The sequence below is a fragment of the Nomascus leucogenys genome, chromosome 19 (assembly GCF_006542625.1).
Source record: "Nomascus leucogenys isolate Asia chromosome 19, Asia_NLE_v1, whole genome shotgun sequence".
Classification (NCBI taxonomy): domain Eukaryota; kingdom Metazoa; phylum Chordata; class Mammalia; order Primates; family Hylobatidae; genus Nomascus; species Nomascus leucogenys.
The window spans coordinates 28,640,419-28,667,660 of NC_044399.1; the positions used below are offsets into that span (position 1 = coordinate 28,640,419).

General features: G+C 39.4%; 1 protein-coding gene across 5 annotated transcripts in view; it reads right to left on the bottom strand.

Annotated features, from left to right (window-relative positions):
* The window catches only part of TLK2 (tousled like kinase 2), a 139,492-nt gene that overhangs the window by 65,118 nt on the left and 47,132 nt on the right, over window positions 1–27,242 (bottom strand). For 4 of the 5 annotated variants that reach the window (XM_030800547.1, XM_030800549.1, XM_030800545.1 and 1 more), the window contains 2 exons: window positions 26,243–26,338; window positions 14,336–14,503 (listed from right to left, as the gene is read on the bottom strand). In XM_030800547.1, the coding sequence (XP_030656407.1) occupies window positions 14,336–14,503; window positions 26,243–26,338 (264 nt within the window). The remainder of the gene's footprint in view (window positions 1–14,335; window positions 14,504–26,242; window positions 26,339–27,242) is intronic. The other variant, XM_030800546.1, reaches the window with a different exon arrangement.

Below are 27,242 nucleotides of genomic sequence, written 5' to 3' on the forward strand. Positions count from 1 at the left end.
CTTCCTACACACGATTTCATTGAAGGCTCACAACGACCTTATCAGATAGGCAGCATTATTAACGCCATTTTAATGTATCCATTCAATGACTATTTATTAAGTACTCCCTATGTCTAAGCACTGTGCTAGGTGCTAGGTGCACATGGCCAAGAGAAACCACAGACCCAGTCCTTACTCTGCCTCAATGAAGCTTACAATCCAAAAGAAGATTTACTAAACACTTGGTAAATATTTGTTGAAAGAAACTGTTGAATAAACAATTATATAATACACGATCGCAATTAGGATAAGTGCTAAAAGAGCATTTAACAAGGCACATAACCTAATTTAGAGGGTCAGGGATAAACCTTTAAAAAGTTTATGGTTTGAGACTGAGCACAATGGCTCATGCCTGTAATCCTAGCACTTTGGGAGGCCGAGGCGGGTGGATGACCTGGTCAGGAATTCAAGACCAGCCTGGCCAACATGGTGAAACCCCCATCTCTACTGGAAATACAAAAAATTAGCCGGCCGCAGTGGTGCACGCCTGTAATTCCAGCTACTCAGGAGGCTGAGGCAGAACAATCACTTGAACCTGGGAGTCGGAGCTTGCAGTGAGCCAAGATTGTGTCACTTCACTCCAGCCTGGGCAACAAAGCGAGACTTCATCTCAAAAAAAAAAAAAAAGTTTATGATTTGAGGCTGGGTGTGGTGGCTCAGGCATATAATCCCAGCACTTTGGGAGGCTGAGGCAGGTGGATCAGCTAAGGTCAGAAGTTGAAGACCAGCCTGGCCAACATGGTGAAACCTCATCTCTACTAAAAACAAAACAAAACAAAACAAAAAAAATTAGCCGGGCGTGGTGGTGGGTGCCTGTAATCCCAGCTACTCAGGAGGCTGGGGCAGGAGAATCGCTTGAGCCCAGGAGGGGGAGGTTGCGATGAGCTGAGATCATGCCACTGCACTCCAGCCTGGGTGACAGAGCAAGACTCCGTCTTGCGGTGGGGGTTGCGGGGGGAGTGCCAAGTCTATATAATTCCAAATAACTAAAAATGTTCTCTACTCTAGAATGCAGCAAATCTAATCTTTCCTTACTAATTAAGGGTCATCATTATGAACCTCAAGTATTATAATGCACTAGGATACAAGCATTCTTTCCTTCAGTTATCATTTGATTGCTTTTACAATCCTCTCCTTTTACAATGTGTTTCTATTTTTTATTTTTATTTTTTTACTTTTTTTTTTTTTTTTTTTTGAGAGGGAGTCTCACTCTGTCGCTCAGGCTGGAGTGCAGTGGCACGATCTCGGCTCACTGCAAGCTCTGCCTCCCAGGTTCACGCCATTCTCCTGACTCAGCCTCCCGAGTAGCTGGGATTACAGGCGCCCGCCACCACTCCCAGCTAATTTTTTGTATTTTTTTTTTAGTAGAGACGGGGTTTTCACCGTGTTAGCCAGGATGGTCTCGATCTCCTGACCTCATGATCCGCCCACCTCAGCCTCCCAAAGTGCTGGGATTACAGGCGTGAGCCACCGCGCCCGGCCCTACAATGTGTTTCTATACAAATGACTGTTTGAACTATATTTATAATAAGAACGAATAAGAATCAAATGATTAGACTGGGCGCAGTGGCTCACGCCTGTAATCCTAGCACTTTGGGAGGCCGAGGTGGGCGGATCATGAGGTCAGGAGTTCAAGACCAGCCTGGCCAACATGGTGAAACCCCGTCTCTACTAAACATACAAAAAAAATAATCTGGGCGTAGGGGCGGGTGCCTATAATCCCAGCTACTCGGGAGGCTGAGGCAGGAGAATTGCTTTAACCCAGGAGGCGGAGGTTGCAGTGAGCCGAGATCATGCCACTGCACTCCAGCCAGGGCGACAGAGCAAGACTCCGGCTCAAAAAAAAAAAGAAAGAAAACAATCAAATGATTAAAAGACACTTCTACAGATTTCTAGATATATGGTATATTGGTTTAAATATGCTTATATCTGATTCTAAGTTTTCTTCCAGCAAACTGAGGGTGTTAGAAAGTGATTTAGTGAGATATTTCTAAATTAAAGCTCACATAGGGCTGGGTGCAGTGGCTCATGCCTGTAATCCTGTCACTTTGGGAGGCCAGGGAAGGCAGATCACGAGGTCAGGAGTTCAAGACCAGCCTGGCCAATATGGTGAAACCACGTCTCTACTAAAAATATAAAAAATTAGCCAGGTGTGGTGATGCACGCCTGTAGTCCCAGCTACTTGGGAGGCTGAGGCAGGAGAATCACTTGAACCTGGCAGGCAGAGGATGTAGTGAGTTGAGTCACCACTGCACTCCAGCCTGGGTGACAGAGTGAGACTCCGACTCAAAAAAATAAAAATAAAAAAGACACACACACACACACACACACATGTATATATATATATATATATATGGCCCAATGATAAGTAAAATGCAAAAGTTAACTGAGGAAGTAGGCAGTTAGGAAGTTCAAAGTGTGTGCACTTAACTTCCGTGGAATACCATAAACAAAAAACAGTGTGCGCACTTTCCTTAACACCATGCTGCAGTATAAGCATTTCTGCTCCAATACACTAGAAGGGGAAAGAAAAGCCTCAAAAACTTAAAGCACGTTCCAAAGGACTTTAAATACCCATAATGCAAGTTCTGAATATAATACAAACAATGAGATACCATCAGAGAAATAGAGAAGACAAAGGGGAATCATAGACTATCTAAGGTTAGCATTTATTCCTATGCAGCAAATATACCCCTCCACTGGTTATTGATCATCAGCCTACCCAGGTCTGTCTGTGCTGGATAGAGATCTGCTTTTGGGAGTTGTAGGAATGGCTCTGTGTTGCCAGATCCCATAGAAGAGGGATCTAAAAGGCCCTTTGCAGATTTCTTGATATATGGTATATGGGTTTAAATATGCTTATTTCTGATTCTAAGTTGTCTTCCAGCAAACTAAGGGTGTTAGAAAGTGATTGTGATGTTTCCAAATTAAAGCTTTCTGTAAAAGTACACATATAAATAGCTCATTGATAAGTAAAAATGCAAAAGTTAACTGAGGAAGTAGGCAGTTAGGAAATTCCTCAGTTGGGAAGCAGAAAATCCTCATGAAAATGAAAACAATGTTTTCAAAAGGTAAAAGGTACTACACAATATAGGGAATTCCTGTGACAATGCTCAGATCCGTTAGAGAAAAAAATGCTGCAAATCTAGAAATGCAAAACTGGAAAACAAAGAGACTATGCTACCAAAAAGAAAAAAAAAAAAATCCATGCCAACAACCTATATTAATCACTCTAATCCCTCATTCAGCTAAGCTAAATACATTTTCAAGACAACCCCAACAGCACAAAAGGAAAAATCCAAGATGAAAAAACAATACCTAATCATAGAGTTAAAACAGATAATTGAATAAACAACTCTAAAAGTAAAGTATCAGTTTAGCCCTTGATTTTCAATATTTTATAGTATGAAATGACAAACTGCTTTGGTTCATTTCATAAACTGAAACTCTGCATTTAGATAACTGTATTAAAGGGTCTTATGAAAAAAATAAAATAGGTTCAGAGAAGATCAAAAGGATACTGTAGCTACAAAAATTTAAAAAGTAAAGAACATGAATAATTAAATTGACAAAATAAGATTATCAAAGTTTAAAAATTTAATAGGTGGGTTAAATATCAAAATGGACACAGCTGAATACACAGCCAGTAACCTAAAAGACAATGTCAAGAAAATCTCCCAGAAGAGGCCGGGTGCAGTGTCTCACGCCTGTAATCCCAGCACTTTGGGAGGCCGAGGCGGGTGGATCACCTGAGGTCAGGAGTTCGAGACCAGCCTGGCCAACATGGTGAAACCCCGTCTCTACTAAAAATATTTTTAAAAATTAGCTGGGTGTGGTGGTATGTGCCTATAGTCCCAGCTACTTGGGAGGCTGAGGCAGGAGAATTGCTTGAACCCGGGTGGCAGAGGTTGCAGTGAGCCAAGATCGTGCCACTGCACTCCAGCCTGGGTGACAGGGCGAGACTCAGTCTCAAAAAAAAAAAAAAGAAAATAAGAAAATCTCCCAGAAGATAAAACAAAAGGTTAAATGGAGCACAAAAGAAAAGAAACATGAATAGCACAGAGACCCTGAAACTATCTAATGGCTTTCTAGAGTAAAGAACAGAGGAAATGAAATAATCAAAGAAACAGTAAAACAAAATTTCTCTGAAATAAAAAACCCTTTCCATTATTTAAAAAAAAAAAAACAAAAAACAATCACCAAACTCAGAATAGGGAACTTTCTCAGCCAGGTGCAGTGGCTCACGCCTATAATCATAGTACTTTGGGAGGCCAAGGCGAGCTGATAGCTTGAGCTCAGGAGTTCCAGACCAGCCTGGCCAACATGGCAAAACCCTGTCTCTACAAAAGAAATCAGGGCATGGTGTGATGGCTCATGCCTGTAATCCCAGCATTCGGGGAGGCCAAGGCGGGCAGATCACCTGAGGTCAGGAGTTCAAGACCAGCCTAGCCAACATGGTGAAACTCCGTCTCTACTAAAGATACAAAAATTAGCCAGGCACAGTGGTGTGCGCCTGTAATCCCAGCTACTCAGAAGGCTGAGGCAGGAGAATTGCTTGAATCCAGGAGGCAGAGGTTGCACTGAACCGAGATCCATGCCACCGCACTCCAGCCTCAGTGACAAAGGAAGACTTTGCTCAAAAAACAAACAAAACAAACAAACAAACAAACAAAAAATCAGCCGGGCATGGTGGCACGCACCTGTAGTCCCAGCTATTTGGTGAGGCTGAGGTGGGAGGATGGCTTGGGCCCCAGCAGTTGAGGCTGTAGTGAGCCACAATCAGGCCACTGCACTCCAACAGCCTGGGTGACAAAATGAGACCCCGTCTTTAAAAAAAAAAAAAAAAAAAAGAGAGGAACTTTCTTAACCAAAAAAATGACCACCTCTGAAAAACATACAGTAAACATGCTACTTTTTCTCTTTTTTTTTGAGACAGTCTCTCGCTCTGTCACCCAGGCTGGAGTGCAGTGGCACAATCTCAGCTCACTGCAACCTCTGTCTCCTGGGTTCAAGCAATTCTCCTGCCTCAGCCTCCCAAATAACTGGGATTATAGGTGCACACCACCACGCCTGGCTAATGTAATATTTATTTTTAAAGACCTCACATTTCCCTTAAAAATCATGAACAAGAAAGACAACGATGTCCCAGAAAAACTGGATGATACCTTTTTAACCTTAGCTAATAAGTTTACACACAGAATTTTCTTTACAATTAACGTTTGAAAACTTGCTTAAACCTTTAAAACAATCCCAGCACTTTGGGAAGCTGAGGTGAGTGAATCACAAGATCAGGAGTTCAAGACCAGCCTGGTCAACATGGTGAAACCCCATCTCTACTAAAAATACAAAAAATTAGTTGGGTGTAGTGGCAGGCGCCTATAATCCCAGCTACTCGGGAGGCTGAGGCAGGAGAATCGCTTGAACCTGGGAGGCGGAGGTTGCAGTGAGCTGAGATCGCACCACTGCACTCCAGCCTAGGTGAAAGGGCAAGACCCGATCATGATAGATCAACATACAAAAATCAATTGTATTCCTATACTCTGGCAATGAGCAATCTGAAAATAAAACTAAGAAAACTATTCCATTTGCAATAGCGTAAAAAGAATAAATATTTCGGAATAATTTTAACAAAAGAAATATAGGACTACATATTGCAAGTTGCAAAACATTGTTGAAAGAAATCAAAGGGTCCTAAATAGATATTTTGTGTTCATGGATTGAAAGACTTAATACTGTTAAAAAGGCAATACTTCTCAAATTGATCTACGGATTCAACAGAATTGCTATCAAATCCTATCTGGTTTATTCATAGAAACTGAAAGGCTGATCTTAAAAATCATAGGGAAATGCAACAGATCCCAAACAGCCAATACAGTCTTGAAACCCAACAAAGTTGGAAGGCTCGCACTTGCCAATTTCAAGACTTATTACAAAGCTACAGTTATTCAGACAGTGTGGTCCTGGCATAAAGACAGGTGATATGGTTTGGCTCTGTGTCCCCACCCAAATTTCATGTCGAATTGTACTCCTCATATGTCAGGGGAAGGGTCTGGTGGGAGCTGATTGGATCACGAGGGCATATTTCCTGCTTGCTGTTCTCATGATAGTGAGTGAGTTCTCACGAGATCTGATGGTTTAAAAGTGCATGGCACTTTCCCTTTCACTCTCTCACTCTCTTTCCTGAGAAGAAGGTGCTTGCTTCTCCTTAACCTTCTCCCATGATTGTAAGTTTCCTGAGGCCTCCCAGTCATGCTTCCTGTTAAGCCTGTAGAACTATGAGTTAATTAAATCTCTTTTCTTCATAAATTACCCAGTCTCAGGTAGTTCTTTGTAGCAGTGTGAGAATGGGCTAATATAACAAACATACAGATGGAGCAGGATTCAGAGTCCATAAATAAACCCCTTGCTGTAAGTCAGTTGATTTTTGAAAATGGTGCCAACGGTTCAATGGTAAAAGCACAATATTTTCAACAAATGGTGCTGGGACAATAGGATATACACATGCAAAAAAAATGAAGTTGGAACTCCTTCCTCATACCACACACAAAAATTAACACAAGACGGAAAAAAGACCTAAATATAAGAGCTAAAAGTATAAAACACATAGAAGAAAATATAAGAGTAAATTTTCTTGACTTTAGGTTAGGTGAAGCCTTGGCTACAACACTAAAAGCATAAGCAACAAAAGAAAAAAACAGATAAATTGAACTTTTCTCAAAATTAAAAACTTCTGTGCTTCGCAGGACACCGTCAAGAAGTAAACTGACCACCCACAGAATAGAAAACCTTTGCCAATCATATAGTTGACAAAGATCTAATATTCAGCATATATAAAGAATGCTTAGAACTTAACAATGAAGGCAACACTATTAAAAAATGGGTAAAGGATTTGAATAGTGATCTCTCCAAAGAAGATGCACAAAAGCCCAATTAGCAAATGAAAAAATGCTCAACATCACCAGTTTTTGGGGGAATGCAAATCAAAACCACAATGAGATGCCACTTTACACCCACTAGGATGGCTATAATGAAAAAGAGAGACAATAGCAAGGACATGGAGAAATTGGAATGTACTGCTGTGGGGAATGTAAAATGGTGCAGCTGCTGTGGAAGAGTCTGGCAGTTCCTCAAAAACAGTTACCATATGACCTGGCAATTTCACTCTCCAGCATATATCCAAAAGAAACGAAAACGTATGTCTACACAAAGTCTTATACATGAATGTTCATAGCAACATCATTCATAATAGCCAAAAGTGGAAACAGCCTAAATGTCCATCAACTGGTAAAAGGATAAAGCCGTGAACAACTGGCACCAAAAAAGAATGATTCTCTTTACTGATGTACACCCATGAAAATCCATGAAGCCATGATAATCAAAGAAGAGAAAGCTGTTTGTCACCATTTGGCACAGCTATCGAACAACTCCCTACTTTAAAAGTTAAAAAAAATGTAAAAGCCTCATTAGTAATCAAAAGGAAAGAACTAAGCATTTAGCCTGTTCTTTCTAGTAGAACTGTACGTCAGTGTAGAGCAACAGGCACAGATGATGAGAGGAAAGTTCTATTTTATAGATGCTAATAGATATGTTATAATGTTAATTTCACTATCTAGCAAAATGTTAACACACGTTTTTTAAAAATGCCTATTTAATTATTTAGAGATAGGAGGTCAAGATTTCTGAATTGTATTTTAAAACACTTTGGCATAAAAAAAGCAAACTACTTTTTTAAAAAAGCAAGTTTTGAAGAACATCTGCATAATGTTAAAAGACACAAGTTTTAAGGAAACAACAGACTTGCCATTAAGGGAAAAAAAGATCCAGTAGACCTTGACGACTAGAACTGTTTCAATCTAAACTAATTCAATGTCTCTCTTCTTTTCAGTGAGTCCAGTAAAATCATTTGGTTTTGCAATGCCCAACAATGAAACAATCATAATATTGTAAATGTTCCTTGTTTTCAAGTCTTAGAATAATTTACAAAGCAGAAAAGACTCAATTGTAGTTAAAATAACAAACTAAATATCAAACACTCATACTGTAACATAACTAAACAACTGAAAAAGAAAGAAAGACTGGGTGAAAGTTATGTTAAATTTGTCTTTCATAATGAGGAGTAAATAGATCTTACTTAAAGTTGATTAAATAAGGCCAGGTACAGTGGCTCAAGCCTGTAATCCCCACACTTTGAGAGGCCAAGGCAGGAGGATGGTTCAAGACCAGCCTAGGCAACACAGTGGGACCCTGTCTCTACCAATAAATAAATAAATAAATAAATAAGATTAAATAAGGAACATATTATTTGACATTAAGATGGTAATCATTAGAAAATCCAAAACACAAACTGTTAACAGTAGTTATCTCTCTGAGAAATCCAAGGGAAGAATTTTACTCTTCTCCATCTCCTCAATTTCTTGTGGGTCATGTGCATGTTCTATTTTTATAATTTAGGAAATTATTTGCTTATGATTTTCCCTGACGACATTCTCACCAATAGAGAAGGAAATGACCTTTTTCTAATCCCTCTACATCTCCCTTCTTCCTGGATCTTTATGTATGTTGCAATGTCATAAAGTTAAAAGTGAGAGGTCAGCTCAGATATCTTATTCTCTAGCCTGATATATATTGTCTTTGTACAGATAGTCTTCATACTGGGAGCCAGTGTGGTGGTATAGAATGAGCACTAGACTGTAAGTCCAAATACTAATTTTTTTTTCTTTGAGACTGAGTCTCACTTTGTCACTCAGGTTGGAGTGCAGTGGTGCAATCTCTAGTTGCAGCTACTCTGGAAACTGAGGCAAGAGAATTGCTTGAACCCAGAAGTTCCAAGGCTATAGTATGCTATAATGCTATGATTGCGCCTGTGAATGGCCACTGTACCCCAGCCTGGGCAACATAGTGAGACCTCTCTCTTAAATATAAAACCTTAAATTTCCTATGTTAAAACATAGAATTATGTAATAATTTTAAACATTTAAAAGATCAAATTCTTAATATTCTGCCACCTGCTATTTTTATCAACACATATTTAGAAATCTTTCACTGGTGTATATACAGCTACCTCACTTCTTTTGTCAGCTGGATAGCATTCCACTGTACAAATGTATTACAATTCATTTAACCAGTCCTTCTATAAAGAATGCTTTTACTAACTCATGCAACATATAATTACACTGAGTGCCTATTAGAGCAGGTCCCGTTCTGGGCATTGGGGATACATAAGTGAACAAAGCAAAGTCCTTGATCTGATGAAGCTTACATTCCAGTGGGGGGAAGTCAGACAAAAGTCCATCATAGTACTTCAGCTGGTGCAGACTAAGGAGAAAAACAATGCAAGGCCTAGGAGCTCAATAACAGGTGGGGTGGGTGGGGAGATGTTGCTATTTTATAGTGTGGCCAGGGTAGGCCTAATAGGGTAAATATAAGCAGAAACCAGAGGGAACTGAGAGAGCGGGGCATGATGATATATGGGTGAAGAATGTTAGGGCAAAGGCAACAGCCAACACAAAGGCCACGAGGTGAGGGCATCACTGAGAGAGAGTATTTGAGAAAACAAGGTGGCTAGTGTGCATGGAATCTGATAAGAAAGGGAGATAGTAGTAAGACATGTCAGGGTGGAGGAAAACAAACCATGCAGGGCCACTTTAAGGACTTTTCAACAGGGGAGTGGCATGACTGGACTTATGTTTCAACACAATCACTCTGCTTTGTTAAGAACAGATTAAAAGAAAACAAAGGTCAAAGCGATGGGTCCAGTTATCTCAGTGGGAGACAATGGTTTAAGTTGGAGTGGCAGTAGTAAAGAGAATTAGAAGTGGTAAAATTCTGAACATAGGCCGGATACAGTGGCTCATGCCTGTAATCTCAGCACTTTGGGAGGCCAAGGTGGGTGGATCACCTGAGGTTAGGAGTTCAAGATCAGCCTGGCCAACATGGTGAAACCCCATCTCTACTAAAAATACAAAAATCAGCTGGGTATGGTGGTATGCGCCTGTAATCCCAGTTACTTGGGAGGCTGAGGCAGGAGAACCAGCTTGAACCTGGGAGGTGGAAGTTGCAGTGAGCCCAGATTGCACCACTGCACTCCAGCCTGGGTAACAAAGCAAGGCTCTGTCTCAAACAAAAAAAAAAAAAAAAAAAAAAATTCTGAACATATTTTGAAGGTAAAATCAATAAACTTTACTGATAGATTTAGATTTGGCATGTAATATAAAAAGAAGAGAAAGACAAGAATGACTCCAAGGATTTTAGCTGTAACAATTAGAAGGAGAAAAGTTGACAGTTATTGAGATGTAGAAGGCTGTGGAGGTCAGACATGGTGGCCCACACCTAAAATCCCAGCACTTTGGGAGGCCAAAGTGGGAGGATTACTTGAGTTCAGGTGTTCGAGAACAGCCTAGGTAACACACTAATACCCTGTCAATATTTAAAAAAAAAAAAAGAAAGAAAGAAGAAAGGAGAAAGAAGAAAGTAGAAGAAGAGGAGGAAGAGGAGGAGAAGGAGGAGGAGGAGGAGGAGGAGAAAGGTCGCTGTAGGAGAAATGAGTTTCAGGTGGGGAACAGAAGGAAGAGTTCAGTTTTGAACATGTTATATTTGATACGTTTGTTAGACATAAAAAGGAAATGACTGGAGGCAACTGACATAGGCCTGAAATTCAGGGCAGAGCTCTGGGCTAGACACATAAACTTGGAAGTCCTCTGCACATAGGAGTTAAGTTTTAATAACAAAGGAACTAGATGAGATTAAGAAGGCTGGGTGTGGTGGCTCCTGTCTGTAATCCCAGAACTTTGGGGAGGCCGAGGCGGGAGGATCACTTGAGGTCAGGAGTTTGAGACCAGCCTGGACAACATGGCAAAACTCTGTCTCTACTAAAAACAAAAATCATCCAGGCATGGTAGCAGACGCCTGTACTCCCAGCTACTTGAGAGGCTGAGGTGGGGAAATCGCTTGAGCCCAGGAGATGGAGGTTGGAGTGAGCTGAGATTGCACCACTGCACTCCAGCCTGGGCAACAGAGTGAGACCCCGTCTCAATTGGAAAAAAAAAAAAGAGAGAGGGAGGTTAAGAAGAAAATGAAGGTAGATAAATGAGTCTGAAGACAGAGCCCTGGAACACTCTAATGTTCAGAGATAGAGGATGTGAGAAAAATCGAATGGAAGCCGAGTGAAGACTGTATGCTTAGAGAAGAAAGAAGTGATCAACAGTCGCTAATGAATTAAGTCAGATGAGTTCTGATGCGAAGGTCATATCCTCTGAAATACTGGAGGGGAAACTGCTTCCAGATTTTTTGCAACGATAAACAATACCTCAATAAATATCTTTGTGTAATTTTATGGGAATGGAATTTCTGGACCCAAGGATATGTAAACTTAACATTGAGATACATTACCAAGTTGTCCACATGACTTCAACAATTTATAGACAGAATAAAACTGAATGTATCTCTAAACCATCACCTACACCAGAACTATCAAATTTATTAATCCTTGCCAATTTGCTAGGTCAAGAATGTTATCTTGTTTTATTTTGTACTTCTCTATGGCCAAAATTGAGCGTTATTTCATGTTATTAGCCACTTGCTTTCTTTTCAAAAACAGTCTTTGCCTACTTTTCTAGGAATCTGCTTTCCTTTGCTGATTTACACTTGTTGTATATTAATACTAACCCTTTTACTATTTTCTTTCCTTATACTACTAAGCTTATATGCTGGCTGGTACTGCTGAGAAGCAAAGAGAAACAAACTGTACCAGAGCATTTAGACTTTTGGTTTTCATACTGTTTCCATGTTCCTTCTTCATACATGATCATTTTGTTACTCGTCTCTGCCACCTCTTTCCACATGAGAACAACGTGGCTACAGCATCTGCTACTCCTCTGATAGCAGACTGCGTCAGCTGATAGGACTGAGTCCTTCACGTGCATCCACCACAAGCCTGCATAACCATACTTTTTACAGAAGATGAAAAGGAGAACAAGTTCTTGCTGACCAAATCTTGTGTATTTAACTATGTGCTCAATACACGGTGGGCACTCAGTACGTATTTGTGGAGTAAACAAAGGGAACTCCTCTCAAGTGAAAAAGAGGTCATTTAATTGCCTTAAAAATGACCAAAAGACAAATAACTCCCTAATTATCCAAGGTTTTTCCTGGAAAAGTAAGATCCAAGATAAAGATTTAACAAAGGCTGGGTGCGGTGGCTCACGCCTGTAATCCCAGCACTTTGGGAGGCCGAGGTGGGCAGATCATGAGGTCAGGAGATCGAGACCATCCTGGCTAACATGGTGAAACCCCATCTCTAATAAAAATACAAAAAATTAGCCGGGCATGGTGGTGGGTGCCTGTAGTCCCAGCTACTCGGGAGGCTGAGGCAGGAGAATGGCGTGAACCCGGGAGGCAGAGCTTGCAGTGAGCCGAGATCACACCACTGCACTCCAGCCTGGGCGACAGAACCAGACTCCGTCTTTAAAAAAAAAAAAAAAAAAAAAAAAAAAAAAAAAAAACAAATATTTAACAAACGTAAGTGTATGATAAACATTAACAATCTTGAAATGTGTGAATGACACACGTACATTCTTTAGAACAATACTATAGCATACTGCATTCTCAAAGAAACTATTCCATACTGCTGTCAGTCCCTCTCACAATATTATATAGGTCAATTCTCCCATTTTTAAAGTACGTATATTTCCTTTGTTACCTGGGGATAGGACTATACTGTCTTCACACAAGAAGTTTCCCCATTCCTTTGATGATTAAAGATCAAAACACTTCTAACATTAAACACTGAAATAAAAGTGGGCTCTACATACATTTAAGTAAGATTAATAAAAACAAGTAAGATAATGATTTTTTTTAATCAATATTGGCCAGGTTAGCCTCGAACGTGTAGCCTCGCCTCCCTGAGTGCCAGGGCAACCAGCCTGAGCCACAGCGGCTCCCCAAGTAAGATAATGATTTATCTGTTTATTCCAGTACAGAGTGGTGAATAGCCAGAGCCTATCCCAGGCAGCTCAGGGTGCAAGCAGAAACCAGACCTGGACAGGAAGCCATTCTGTTGCACACACACACCCACACTCACTCAGACTGGGACTCCGTAGACACACCAATGAACCTAATGCACACATCTCTGGGATACGGGAGGAAACCAGAGTGCCCTAAGAAAACCCACACAGACATGGGGAAAACATGCAAACTCCACACAGACAGTGGCGTCAGCTCACAGTGTCTAATTAACACTATCACGAAACCATGTTGAATGAAATGACGTTATTCAAGGAGCATTGTATCTCTTTCTTAAGGTAAAGCTATCATAACTATGAGAAAACATTCCATATCATGCACAATGGTTTCCTATCTGGTTAACTGTTTTATTATTTCTATTTCCTTTTCTTTTTTCAGCATCTTTTTGAACACAGTTGGTGGAGTGTGGATTGAAGACTTAATAGATACCATAGGGCAAATAAACAGGAAACTTAGATTATAACTGGACAAAAATGAACCAGTAAGAGGGACAAAATTTGGATGAGTGGTGACTTAGTTCTGAAAGATGCCCCTGAAAGTGGAATAGGAATAGGGTGACAGGGCTTTCTGTTACTCTGGCACCCTTGGCAAAAAACAGGTGACCCGGTAGGGCCCAGAAACCAGGAAAAGTAACATTTGGTTCAAATTGCACTCATAGCGCCTTATGAAACGAGGTCAAACTTTCATAATACTCAAATTCTTGTTCTTCAAAGATAGAGAAAGAAGTAAGCTGAAAGGAGCAAACAGGTAGCCAAATATTCCTGAGAAAGATAAGTGTACCAACACTCTGAAGGGTGAGAAAGCAAGTGTGTACATCGCCCAAATACTACACGGGGTAAATGACCAGTAACCTTGCTGTGAGAATGCCTGCCTACATACTAAAACTGTACTGACTTGAATATTAACTTACATAGATGATGGCTGGAACTTGGAGAGTCTATTTTTAATTATATCTTGGTTACTAATGGAATTTGATCTGTATTTTCTTCTTTGTCAGTCTAAGATTATGCTTTCCTTCCTTCCCATTATGGGTTCAGGCTTTGACAAAGCAGTCTCCCTCAGGAGCTTGAACCAAGGGAGACTGGGAAAAACACAATATATTTAGAAGTGATGTAGAATTAGACATGTTTGGGAATGATGATAAGGAGAGATCACATTTAAAAAAAAAAAAGTATCAGAAATGTCCTTATCTCTCTACCAAAATAATTAATCCAATTTCATCAAGGAGCGCTAGGGCAATGGAAAGGATCTGAATTAACTTAGGCTTTGTACTCACTGAAACAAAAGTGAAGCAGAGGCCAGCTCCCCTTTGTGCCAGCTGCTCTGTGTCAAGACGAGGTTTTGCTAGCATCACTGACATGAGGGTTGGCAGAGCAGACTGCTCCTCCGTTGCCTCCTTTGCAGCACTGCCATCTAAACCATAGAGGGGCTGTTCTACTCGTCGCTGGAAAACAGTAAAGAAACACACAAATGACATGAGAAAGATAATCTGATACTGCCCAAACATGCAACGGGTTAAAAACAGTTATCAAATATAAGATGAATTGTTTCTTTAAAAAGGCCTCTCTAAAAATAATTATGGAGAGCATACCAACATTATCATTGTATTATAACCTACCTAACAATGTGACTATCTTACTCAAATTCTTTGACATTATATTTTAATGGTTCTATATTTATGAGAGTCTGAATTCACACATTACTTTGTAGAATTCTACAAATCAACTTCATAATGCCCTCAACCCTACACAGGAAATATTATTTCTATCCTGTAGGTAAATGAAAATTAAGACACTGTCCCACGACTTTTTTTTCTTTTTTCTTTTTTTTTTCTGAGATGGAGTTTCATTCTTGTTGCCCAGGCTGGAGTGCAATGGAGTCTCTGCTCTCATTGCATGCAACCTCTGCCTCCTGGGTTCAAGCGATTCTCCTGTCTCAGCCTCCCAAGTAGCTGGGATTACAGGTGCCTGCCACCATGCCTGGCTAATTTTTTTGTATTTTTAGTAGAGACAGGGTTTCACCATGTTGGCCAGGCTGGTCTCGAACTCCTGACCTCAGGTGATCTGCCCTCCACGGCCTCCCAAAGTGCTGGGATTACAGGCATGAGCCACCGTGCGTGGCCTGTCCCGTGACTTTATAGGTGAAGCTTATTTCACTCTCAATTCTATTCTCACTGTACTATATTTAGATGCAAAAATCTAAAATAAATGCAAGCAAAACAAGTTCCACAGTATACTAAAAGGATAATACACCACAATTACGCATAACTTACTCCAGAAACCTAAAAATGATTCAACATTAGCAAATCTACTAATGTAATTCATTACATTAACTTTAGGGAGGGATAAATTAAGATTCTTCCTGTTGGATACCAAAAAGGATACGCACACTGTTAGGCAACTCTTAAAAGACTGGAATTGGCAAGGCACAATGGCTCATGCCTGTAATCCCAGTACTTTGGGAGGCCAAGGCAGGCGGATCACTTGAGGTCAGGAGTTCAAGACCAGCCTGACTAAAAATACAAAAATTAGCCAGGCATGGTGGTGGGCACCTGTAATCCAAGATACTCAGGAGGCTAAGGCAGAAGAATCGCTTAAACCCAGGAGGCGGAAGTTGCAGTGAGCCCAGATTGCGCCACTGCACTCCAGCCTGGGTAACAGAGCGCAACTCTATCTCAAAAAAAAAAAAAAAAAAAAAAAAAGACTGGAATTATCCACTTTTAATGCAATGAAAAGTATGTTTTTCAAAAATTAAAATATCATAATTAATGGTGCTAAGACTGGAGACGCTTTCATTAAAGCTAGAAAACAAGACAAAAGTAACATATTCTCATATTAAACGTTATTATGAAAGTTTTAGCCAATATAAAAAAGAAAAAAAGACGTAAAAATACTAGAAATTAAAGATTTTTAGTGTCATTTTTGGATGATATAACCATTCACAAAGGAAACCAAGCAAATCAATGGAAAAACTACTATAACAATTAAAAGGAGTTCAGTAAGATGGCCAAATACAAAATAAATACACTAAAATCGACAGCTTCCCCAACTGATTTTAATCAGAGCATATAAAAGAAGGAAAAGCAGATTCAAAGTAGCAAACAAAAATCTGTAAAATACTTGAAAGCAAACTTAAGAAACATGCAGAACACCTATGAAGAAAAACTATACAGCTTCACAGATGAATATAAAAGATGATCTAAATTAAATGGTAATATCATGTTCCTGGGTTCAGATTCTACAAACATCAAATTTCTCTAAAACCCAAGTTTAATGTTTTTAATTTTGTGTTTTGCCTTTTTCTCTTCCAAGGGATAGTCTTATGGTGGTATAGTGGTCATCCAAGTTCTCTCTCATGCTTTCTTGGGCAGTTGTTTTTGTAGAATTTCACAATAAATTCTAAGGTTCACTTAAAAAAATAATCATAATCAGCCACATAATTTTTCAGAAAAAGTATCAGGGAAACTTGACCAGATATCAAAACATACTACAATGTTACATTAACTAAAACAGTATCATACAGATACAGAAGCAGACAGATTGACCAGTGGCACAGAATACAGAATTCAGAAACAGATCTATATAATATAGATATATAAGTTGTGATTAATGTGCATTTTGTATTAGCGGGAACTTATTAAAAAGATGGTAGGACATTTGTGCAGATATTAGAAAAAAAGGGAAAAGTAGATTCCTACCTTTTATCACATATAAAAAATTACAAGAAGAAAAAATAAACAAATGCTTTTAGAATTTTCTAGTGGTAAAGGACTTTTTAAACATGACATTAAAAATATAAACCATGGGCGGGGCACAGTGGCTCATGCCTGTAATCCCAGCACTTTGGGAGGCCACGATGGGCAAATCACTTGAGGTCAGGAGTTTAAGACCAGCCTGGCCAATGTGGCAAAACCCTGTCTCTACTAAAAATACAAAAATTAGCTGGGCATGGTGGCACATGCCTGTAGTCCCAGCTACTTGGGAAGCTGAGGCATCAGAATCACTTGAATCCAGGAGGCAGAGTCTGCAGTGAGCCAAGATCACACCACTGCACTCCAGCCTGGGCAACACAGCAAGACCCTGTCTCAAAAAAAAAATTACATATATATACACATACACATACACACACACACACACACACACACACACACACAGACACACACACACACACCCCATATAGGAATACACCGCATGGGAACATCTAAGAATAAGACAAATCCCATAAGTCATAAAGGAAAAACACTGATAAATTTAACTACTTCAATTTTTTTACATCTGAATGGTAAAAGTCAACATAAAGTTAAAAGACAAGATTACAAACAAGCAAAAATATTTATAATATAACAAATAATATAAATAATTTATTAAATCTTAATAAATAATGCTTTACCTATCAGTAAAACAAAAACCAAAACACACAAGTATTTCAAAAGAGACATATGCAAAGGACCTGAACAAGCATTAAAAGAGAAATCCAAAAGGCCATTAAACATATGTTTAATATATATAACTAATGAACAAATATATATAACTAATGAACAATAATAACAATAATAAGTTAAAACAAGGCATTTTTCTTTATGCAAAGGTTACAATGATAAAATTCAGTATTAGCAGGGTGTGAAAAAATTGGTACTCTCAAACTGCTAATAACCTTCTAGAAATTTATGTGATGACATTTTTAAATGATTATATTCTGACTTGGGAATCACCATTAGGGGATTTACCTGGGAAAAATGCATAAGTTAAGAAGTATGTATAAGGATGTTCATTACAGCACTACTTATAGAATACAAATGCTTATAAGATACTGGTTAAATAAACTAATACAATGGAAATAAGAAAACCTATTATATAAACATCCATGTATAACTCAAAAAGTCTAGAAATATTTGCCCACCATACTGTCTAATAACAGTTCTTTTGGAGGGAACTTTCTATTTCACCATTTCTGAATTGTTGAACTTTCATAATCCGCATGAATAAAGGAAATAATTTTCCTTAATCAGGAACAGTTCTTTAACGTTTTCATGTCAAAAAAATAAAAGTAAAATGATCCTGACAAAGAAACTAGTTTTTGAATCTATGAGTAGAGTCCTACCCCAGCAAATGTAACAGTTTAAACCCAGGCTCCAGAACACCTGTGATACCCATTGATGACAACATTCTCACTGCATGGGAGAATGAGCTGCAACAGTAAAATTAAACCTTCTGCCACATATTCAATAAATACCTGCCAAGGATTGAAAGATTTAAAAACATTTCTGTAAATATCCTATGTAGGCTATAGCCTTTCCTGTTTGAACCAACCTCTCCCTGGAGCGGGGGGAAGAAACTATACAGATAGGATAAAATATGGGCGAACAATAACAACAACAAAAAACATTAAAAGCATTGAACAGTTGATAAAGTATTAGGGATCTGCCAGGGCAAAATCTAAGAGAAATTAGGAACATAAGACAGGTAAAAGAAGCACCAAAGCCACATATGGCCTAAGGGCACCTGCAGATCTTGAATTTCCATTTTCAGGGCAACATGGTATCAAGCAGATAATCACAGACCAAAGCCCACCCAAGGGAGAGGGTTCAATAGGAAACCCTTCCCACTTCAAGCTGGGCCTCCAAAGAGCTACCGGCATTCTGAAGGAAAGGGTAAACCAGAAGAAAAATTACCCCCACCCTCAGATGGCTGCCAGGAAGTTGCCTTGGCAGTGTAAGAGTTGGGGGTTCTCTTGAGAAATGTTGACACAATCCAAATCAATATTTCCTAGTGTTGAAATAAGCAAACAAAATAAACAAACTAAACAAAATATAAGCCATAAATTCACTAAAGTGGTATATAAAAGAGGTAAAATCTCTAGGTACTTGGAAGGAGCAAATAAAAATTTTCCCTGGAGTAACACATCTTCATTCATCCTAGATCTTGAAGAAACCCCCCCAAAAATTTTTCAAGAACAATGAGGAGTACACAGTTAAAACACAAAGCATAAAAGAAATAAAGCCATGAACAACAACTAAAAAAAACAAGAAACACCAGAAACTGATTCATAAAAGCTTCAGATGCTAGAATTATCAAACAGATTATAAAATAATTGTGTCTACCATATTTTAAAAAATAAAAGACAGGCTTGAAAATATCTGCAGGAAATGTAATTCTTTTTCTTCAAAAGGCAGTAACCAGTTCGATAGGGCTAATAGCAAATTAGAAACAATAAAACAGGATCTGGGAACTAAAAGGCAAGAAGAAATTATCCATGATGGAGTATATAAAGACAAGAAGAACAAAAATACAAAAAAAGAAGTCAAAAGCCATGGTAATAAAATTAGAAAGTATAATGTATGGTTAATTAGAATTTCATAAGAGAAGGAAAAAAAGAACAAGTCAGAGATAATAGTCAAAGAGACAATGGCTAATTATTCAGAACTGATTAAAGACACCAACCCACAAATTCCAGAAGTCCAAGAAATCACAAGCAAGAGAAATGAAATGACACATCATCATAAAACTACAGAACACCATAGCTAAAGACTTTTAAAGCAGCCGGGGAAAAAAAGCAGATACCTTCAAAGAAACAACAGGCAAATGACAGCTGATTTTTTAATAGTCAATGGAGGGTTAGAACATGGTAATGAATTACTGCTCAATTGTGTTAAAAGAAAAAAAAAGCGAACCTAAAAATATACACAGCCAAAAATACCTTTCAGGAATAAGAGCAAAATAAAGTTATTTCAGTAAACAAAAACCTAGAGAGTTAATCCCTAGCAGATATATTCTAGAAGAATACTAAAGGAATACTTAGGCAGAAGGAAGGTGACCCCAGGTGGAAGGTGTAGGAGGCAAAAAGGAAAGAAGTACAAAGAGGTAAATATACAGATAAACCTAAATGAACACTGATAGCACTGAACAGTAATATTTTATGAGACCAAAAAAAGGCAAAATAAAAACATACACCACTACCACCAAATCAGTAGCAGAGTAAACAGTGTTCTGGGGACATGATTTTATTTGGTAGAGGATGAAGATACAACTGACTTCAAATTTTGGCATGTGGTAATTTATTTTTATTTTTTCTTTTCTGGGGGTTTCGAGACAGGGTCTCACTCTATGCTCCAGGATGGAGTGCAGCGGTGTGATCACGGCTCGCTCCAGCCTCAACCTCCTAGGCTCAAGGAATCCTCTCGCCTCAGCCTGGGACTACAAGGTGCATGCCACCATGCCTGGCTAATTTTTAAATGTTGTTTTTTGTTTGTTTCTGAGACGGAGTCTCACCCTGTCACCCAGGCTAGAGTGCAGTGGTGCGATCTCGGTTCACTGCAATCTCTGCCTCCCGGGTTCAAGAGATTCTCCTGCCTCAGCCTCCTGAGTGGCGGGGATTACAGGCACCTGCCACCAAGCCCAGCTAAGTTTTTGTATTTTTAGTGGAGACAGGGTTTCACCATGTTGGCCAGGCTGGTCTCGAACTCCTGACCTCATGACTTGCCTGCCTTGTACAGACAGGGATCTCACTATATTGCTTAGGCTGGTCTCGAACTCCTGAGCTCGAGTAATCTTCCCACGTGGGTCCCCAGGTCTCCCAAAGTGCTACGATTACAGGCGTGAGCCACCACGCCCGGCTGTATGTGGTACTTTCTAAGAGAAACACCAAAGACAGCCTAGCTACTAGCAGAGGAGGAAAATAGAAAATGACTTAAAAAAAAAAATTCAATCTAAACGAAAGCAAGAAATTAAAGAAAAAGGAACACAGAACAGGCAGGATAAATAAAAAACACATTAAACAATGATATATCTAAACTGAATGTAGTGGTAATTATATTGAATGCAAATAGGATAATAAAAAATTTTAGACTTAAGAGAAAAAAATCTAATTATATGGTATTTGCCAAAGATAGAAAACATAATAATGCAAAGTTGACAGTATTAAGAATGGAAATAGTTATACCTCACAATGGTTTGGATATATTAAATATCAGATAAACCATATTTAAAGCAAAGGGCTTCAGCCAGGCTCGGGGGCTCACACCTGTAATCCCAATACTTTGGGAGGCCACGGCAGGCAGATCACTTGAGGCCAGGAGTTCCAGACCAGCCTGGCCAACATGGAGAAAACCCAACTAAAAATACAAAAAGATTATCTAGGCATGGTGATGCATGCCTGTAATCCCAGGTATTTGGGAGGCTGAGGCACAAGAATCACTTGAACCCAGGAGGCAGAGGTTGTAGTGAGCTGAGATCGTGCACTGAACTCCAACCTGGGCAACAGAGAGAGAACCTGTCTCAAAAATAAAAACTAAAATTAAAAAATAAAGCAAAGAGCTTTAAAGAGATGAAGAGAGTCATAATATATAAAACAAAATTTAATATAAATATAAGAAGAAACAGACAACTTCCACAATCACAGCGAGAGATACGAATATACACACCGCTCTTAATAATTGATAGAACAGCCAAAAATAAAAATACCTAAGATTTAAACACTGAGTTTACTTACTGGCAAAACTAAACTATTTTGTTTATGGATTCATACATGGATAGTTTAAACTACATGAAAATGATTACCACAAAAAGTAGCCAAGTGATCACTTCTAGGGTAGTGGGAGTTGTGATCAGGGAACAGCATGTAGGTTTCCAGCTGCTGGAAATAGTTTACCTCCCTATGTAACAATTACATAGTTAACTTTATAGTGATTTTCTGGGAGCTTTTTTGTGAAGGACCAGATAGAAATATTTTAGGTTTTGCAGGCCACATCAGTCTCTGTCATATATCCTTCGTTTCTAAAACCTTTTAAAAATCTAAAAATCATTCTGAGCTTGCCAGGCGCGGTGGCTCACGCCTGTAACTCCAGCACTTTGGGAGGCTGAGGCAGGTGGATTACTTGAAGTCAGGAGTTAGAGGCCAGCCTGGCCAACATGGCGAAACCTTGTCTCTACTAAAAATACAAAAATTAGCCAGGCGTGGTGGTGCACACCTGTAATCCCAGCTACTTGGGAGGCTGAGGCAGGAGAATTGCTTGCACCTGGGAGGCTGAGGTTGCAGTGAGCCAAGATTGCGCCACTGCACTCCAGCCTGTGGGATAGAGTGAGACTCTGTCTCCAAAAATAAAATAAATTAAAATGAAATAAATTTAAAAAAATAAAAATCATTCCTAGCTTGCCAGCTGTGATCTTTTGCCAACTCCTGCATGAAAACTTTCATGTTTGACATACTGTATTTTTTATATTTAACACAAATACAGAATAATCTTTTACAGGAAAAAAGGTGAAAATAATCTTTCATCCATCTATTCTTCCCTGTCAGCACAATTTTGAACACCTATTGTGTCCCAAGCACTGTTTTGGATGCTAGAGACTGAAAATAAAATAAGACATTATTGCTTACATGTCAAGTGGGGGAAATTAGTTTAAAAATTACACCTTTATGTAACAATAGACAGCAGTAAACAAAGCAAAGCAAAATCCCCATTCTTATGAGATTAACATTCTAGGTGGGGCGCAGTGACTCATGCCTGTAATCCCAACACTTTGGGAGGCCGAGGCGGGCAGATCACGAGGTCAAGAGATTGAGACCATCCTGGCAAACATGGTGAAACCCCATCTCTACTAAAAATACAAAAAATTAGCTGGGCGTGATGGCGCATGTCTGTAGTCCCAGCTACTCGGGAGGCTGAGGCAGGAGAATCGCTTGAAACTGGAAGGCGGAGGTTGCGGTGAGCCAAGATCGCACCACTGCACTCCAGCCTAGGCAACAAGAGCGAAACTCCGTCTCAAAAAAAAAAAAAAAAAATCTAGTGGGAAGATGGGCAATTAACTATATAGTTAAAAATTAAAATATATAAATTATTAAATAAAAATTAAACTTATAACACACCAATGAAAATAAATGACCTACAAAATACACAATGAAATGGATAAACCTCACAAAAGTAACGTGCAACAAAAGGAGCTAAACACAAGAGTATACACTGAATGTCTTTTACACAAGATACAAAAAAAAAATTCATCTATGTTGTTAGAGGCCAGGCTAGTGGCTATCCACAGCGGCAGGGAGGGGGTTAGTAACTGAAAGGGAACTCAGGGAGACTTCTGCAGCACTGGTAATATTTCTTGTGCTTGTAGAGTTTGTGAAAATTCATGTGAACTGTAGACTTACAATGTGTACTCTTCTGTATGTATAAATATGAATCAACAAAAAAATTTAAATATATATTAAAATGTATGTACATGGGTGTGTCAGGTGCCAATAACTTAGAATTAAAATAAAGTACAGTTAGGAACAAATTGACAAGGTATGAGGGACTGCTATTTTAGAGAAGTTGGCTAATGGAGACCGCTTGGCTGAGGTCATTTTTGAGCAACAACCTGATGAAGAGATTGCTGATATCTGAGAAAAGAATGTTCCTGGAAGAGGGAATAACAAGTACAAAAACCCTATAGCAAAAGCGTTCTTCACAGAGCTCAAGGAGGCCAGTGTGGCTGCAGTGGCATGAAGGAGAAGGAGAATGGCTGCAGATGTCAGAATCAGGTGGACGACAGGGAGCACAGATCACGCAGGAGCTTTTAGGTCACATAAAGACTTCAGTCTAGGAAGTGTTGAGCAGAGGAGTGCCAGGATGTATCTGAACATTTTAACAATTACTCGGGCTATTACATTAAGGTGAAACAAGGGCAAAAACAAGGAGACTACTTTGAAAGCTAATGCAGTGAACTGGAAAAATAGAAAAGTGGTCATATTCTAATACATTTTAAAGGAAAAACAGGATTTTCTGATGGATTACATTTGGGGCATGAGGCTGTGACCTGAAAAACCAGATGGTGTAACCTGTCATTTACCAGGACAAGGCAGATTACAGGAAGAGCAGTTCAATGTTATTGTTATGGTAGGGAAGGGAAAGCAAGAGTTCCTTTTTGGACATGCTCAAGCAGTACAAGTGGAAATGTCAAGTAGACAGCTGGATACATAATTATTGGAGAGACCAGACCCATGTGAAGGGCTAGCAAGTTCATTCATCTCAAAGGCAGATGGATGTGGGTACTGATGTAAGGAGCTTGGCAAATCTGCAGTAGGAGCTTGTGGAAATGCTCCTCCGATTGTTTATATTTTCTCAGTAACATAAAAAAGGAAGGCCATCAGTTAGCAGAAGAATTGCTGGAGGTTTGCAGGAGATGACAAAAATAGGACATATTCATGGAGGAAACGGAACTAAGTAGAAATACAGTAGGACTGGCAGGCAGTGAGAGATACACATGAGGCCAGTGCTCATGACCAGATCAGTCAGTCACCTTGGTGTGTGTGTTTTCCTCCAACCATGCTGAGTTGCCTAGAGGCAGGCAAGGAAAAGGTGGAGGATTAAGCTTTGGTTCCTATTTTAACACCTCATCTATATTCAGATTTGCATGATGATGAGGCTCAGCCACATTCATATAGCTGGCAAAAATGTCTACAGATCATTGAGTTCATCTCTTTTGTCTTCAGGTAAGATTCAACCTAAACTGACACATGAGAGATGGGTGGTCACACCATTAAAAACCAAATGAAAAAGGCATTTCAGGAAGAAAAGAATGATGGACAACACTGAGAAATTCTACAAAACGTATCTGTCCCAAATAGATAATCTGCAATCTCATTTAGTATCTTTTAGACTTTAATTGGTTTGAAACTTAAGAAAAACAGAGACACAGGCCTCTTCAACAGTTAACTAACAAACCTCAACCTGCCCAAATTGGATCTATCATCAAACATTTCTAACATTTTAAACTATGGCCAAGGATGGTCTGACACAATGGCTAATGCCTGCAATCTCAACATTTCGGGAGGTGGAGGCAGGCAGACCACATGATCTCAGGAGTTTGAGACCAGCCTGTGCAATATGGTGAAACCACGCCTCTACAAAATTACAAAAATTAGCCGGGCGTAGTGGTACATGCCTGTAGTACGAGCTACTCAGGAGGCTGATTTAGGAGAATCACTTGAGCCTAGGAGGCAGAGGTTGCAGTGAGTCATGATCGCACCACTGCACTCTAGCCTGAGTGGCAGAGCGAGACTGCCTCAAAAAAAAAAAAAAAAAAATTATATATATATGGCAATGATGACACAGTAACAGCCAAAACTTCTTAGTTGTTTTCATAAGTTTAACTTATGTTTTCATAAGTGCTTTAATAATTACAATAATCCTAATGACGGTTTTTATGAGATAGTAGAGGGGGAGAAAGTACATTTTAAAATACTTTAACAATACAGAAGCCTAAATCGCTTAGGAAATGAGTACTATTACACAACTCTACCAAGGCAAAGAAAAACAACTTTCCTAAAAATCAGTGATCTAAAATAAAAACTTCTGTCCCAGAGACCCTGTCTCCCAAGATCCCAGAGGCAATACCTAAGGCATTAGGGGATAGAGCACACTCTTGAGTAAGAGGTCTTACACAGTATCAACAAATAATGCAAAGACACTGGAGCAAATAAACATAATCCTACGTTAGCTTACTCAGGAATTCTCAACCTCAGCACCACTGATATTTTGGACCAGGTAATTCTTTTTTGCAGGGAGGCTGTTCTAACATTACAGAATGTTTACCAGCATCCCTGACTTCTGCCCAGTAGATGCCTATAGTGTCATCCCCATACCTCCGAGCAGTGACAACCAATAATGACTCCAGTTATTGACAAATGTCCCTGAGGGGCAAAACTGCCACCAACTGAGAACCATTAACTTAGGTATGATGTTTTTAAGACCTTCAGATCTCTCTTACAGGCTGGAAACATACCTATCACAAATCTGTATAGCATTAGTTTTTCTAGTACATTACTGAGTAAGCTCTGGAGATAACTCAATTATGCCAGAAGCTGGTAAAATTTTAAAATAAAAATAAACCCTACAGGAACATACAAATTTGGCAAGGGAAAAAACCTAATGTTTCGATTGGAATCAATTCTTCGATAGACTACTGAGCTGTAGGATTAGAGGTAATTTATTATATAGAGATAATAGGATTGGCTCTTCTGTAAAAAGCTAATTTACTGATAACAGATTTGAATCAAAGTAAGGGACTCATAGGTAAAACTATGAACTTTTCTCCCTAATGCTTCATTCCCTGTGGGTAATTAATGAAAGAGAAACTTTGCTTGAGTGTTTCTGGGCATCTTGTCTCCTACAACAGGTGTCAAATTTCTCCAGGTGAATGCTTACCGGTAAGGGATTGGATAAGGAATGTTGCGGTGAGGATCGTGCAACTGGTGGAACACTTCTGCCAGGGCTGGTTCCTGGCCCGCTTCCCCCAGCAAACTGGCCAACAGGGAAAAACGGATATGAATAATTCAAAACAGTACTATGCTTCAGATAAGGAGAGTAAAAGATTAATACACAAACAGATCTTAATTATATGGCCCCTTTAAGTTAATACATCTTACTCTAGAGAGAAAATGCCACACAAGTCAAATTCTGCTAATTTTTAATGAGATTTCTAAGAAGGAGCTCCAGCAGAAATATACCAAGATATAAAGAAAACATGGCTAGAAAGCTGAAGGTATAACATGATTCTGAAAGGACATGAGAGAAGAATGTTTTCCCTTCTTGTCTCAAAATACACGAAGCAGAAATGCAGTGGTGCAGTGGATGTTAGTGTCTTTAGTAACCACTAACGATGGGTCAGGGAACTCACTACATGTTCCACTGGACTAAAGGGAGGAGGACAAAAGAAGAGTCCAAGTCATTCCACCTCAATCTTTGTAAGACACAAAACCTCGTCTGGCCAAGAGAAAAATCACCTCATTTGTGAATTCTTATATCATCACAGACAAGACACATAATAAATTTAAATTTAGGAAGGCAGCAGCAGTTTTCTCTTATTGAGAGATGGGGCAGTATTAACTGATGAAGATGGGGAGAAAGGGAAGAAGAGTACAGTAAAGGCAAAACATTACTTTCTTTCTTTTTTTTTTTTTTTTTTTTGGAGACAGGGTCTCACTGTCACCCAGGCTGGAGTGCAGCAGATCATGGCTCACTGCAGCCTCGACTTCTCAGGCTCAAGTGATCCTCCCACCTCAGCCTCCCAAGTAGCCAGGACTGTAAGTGGGTGCCACCACACCTGGCTAATTTTTTCTGTTTTTTGTAGAGACAGGGTTTCCCCATGTTGCCCAGGTTGGTCTCGAACTCCTGGGTTCAAGCGATCCTCCCATCTCGGCCTCCC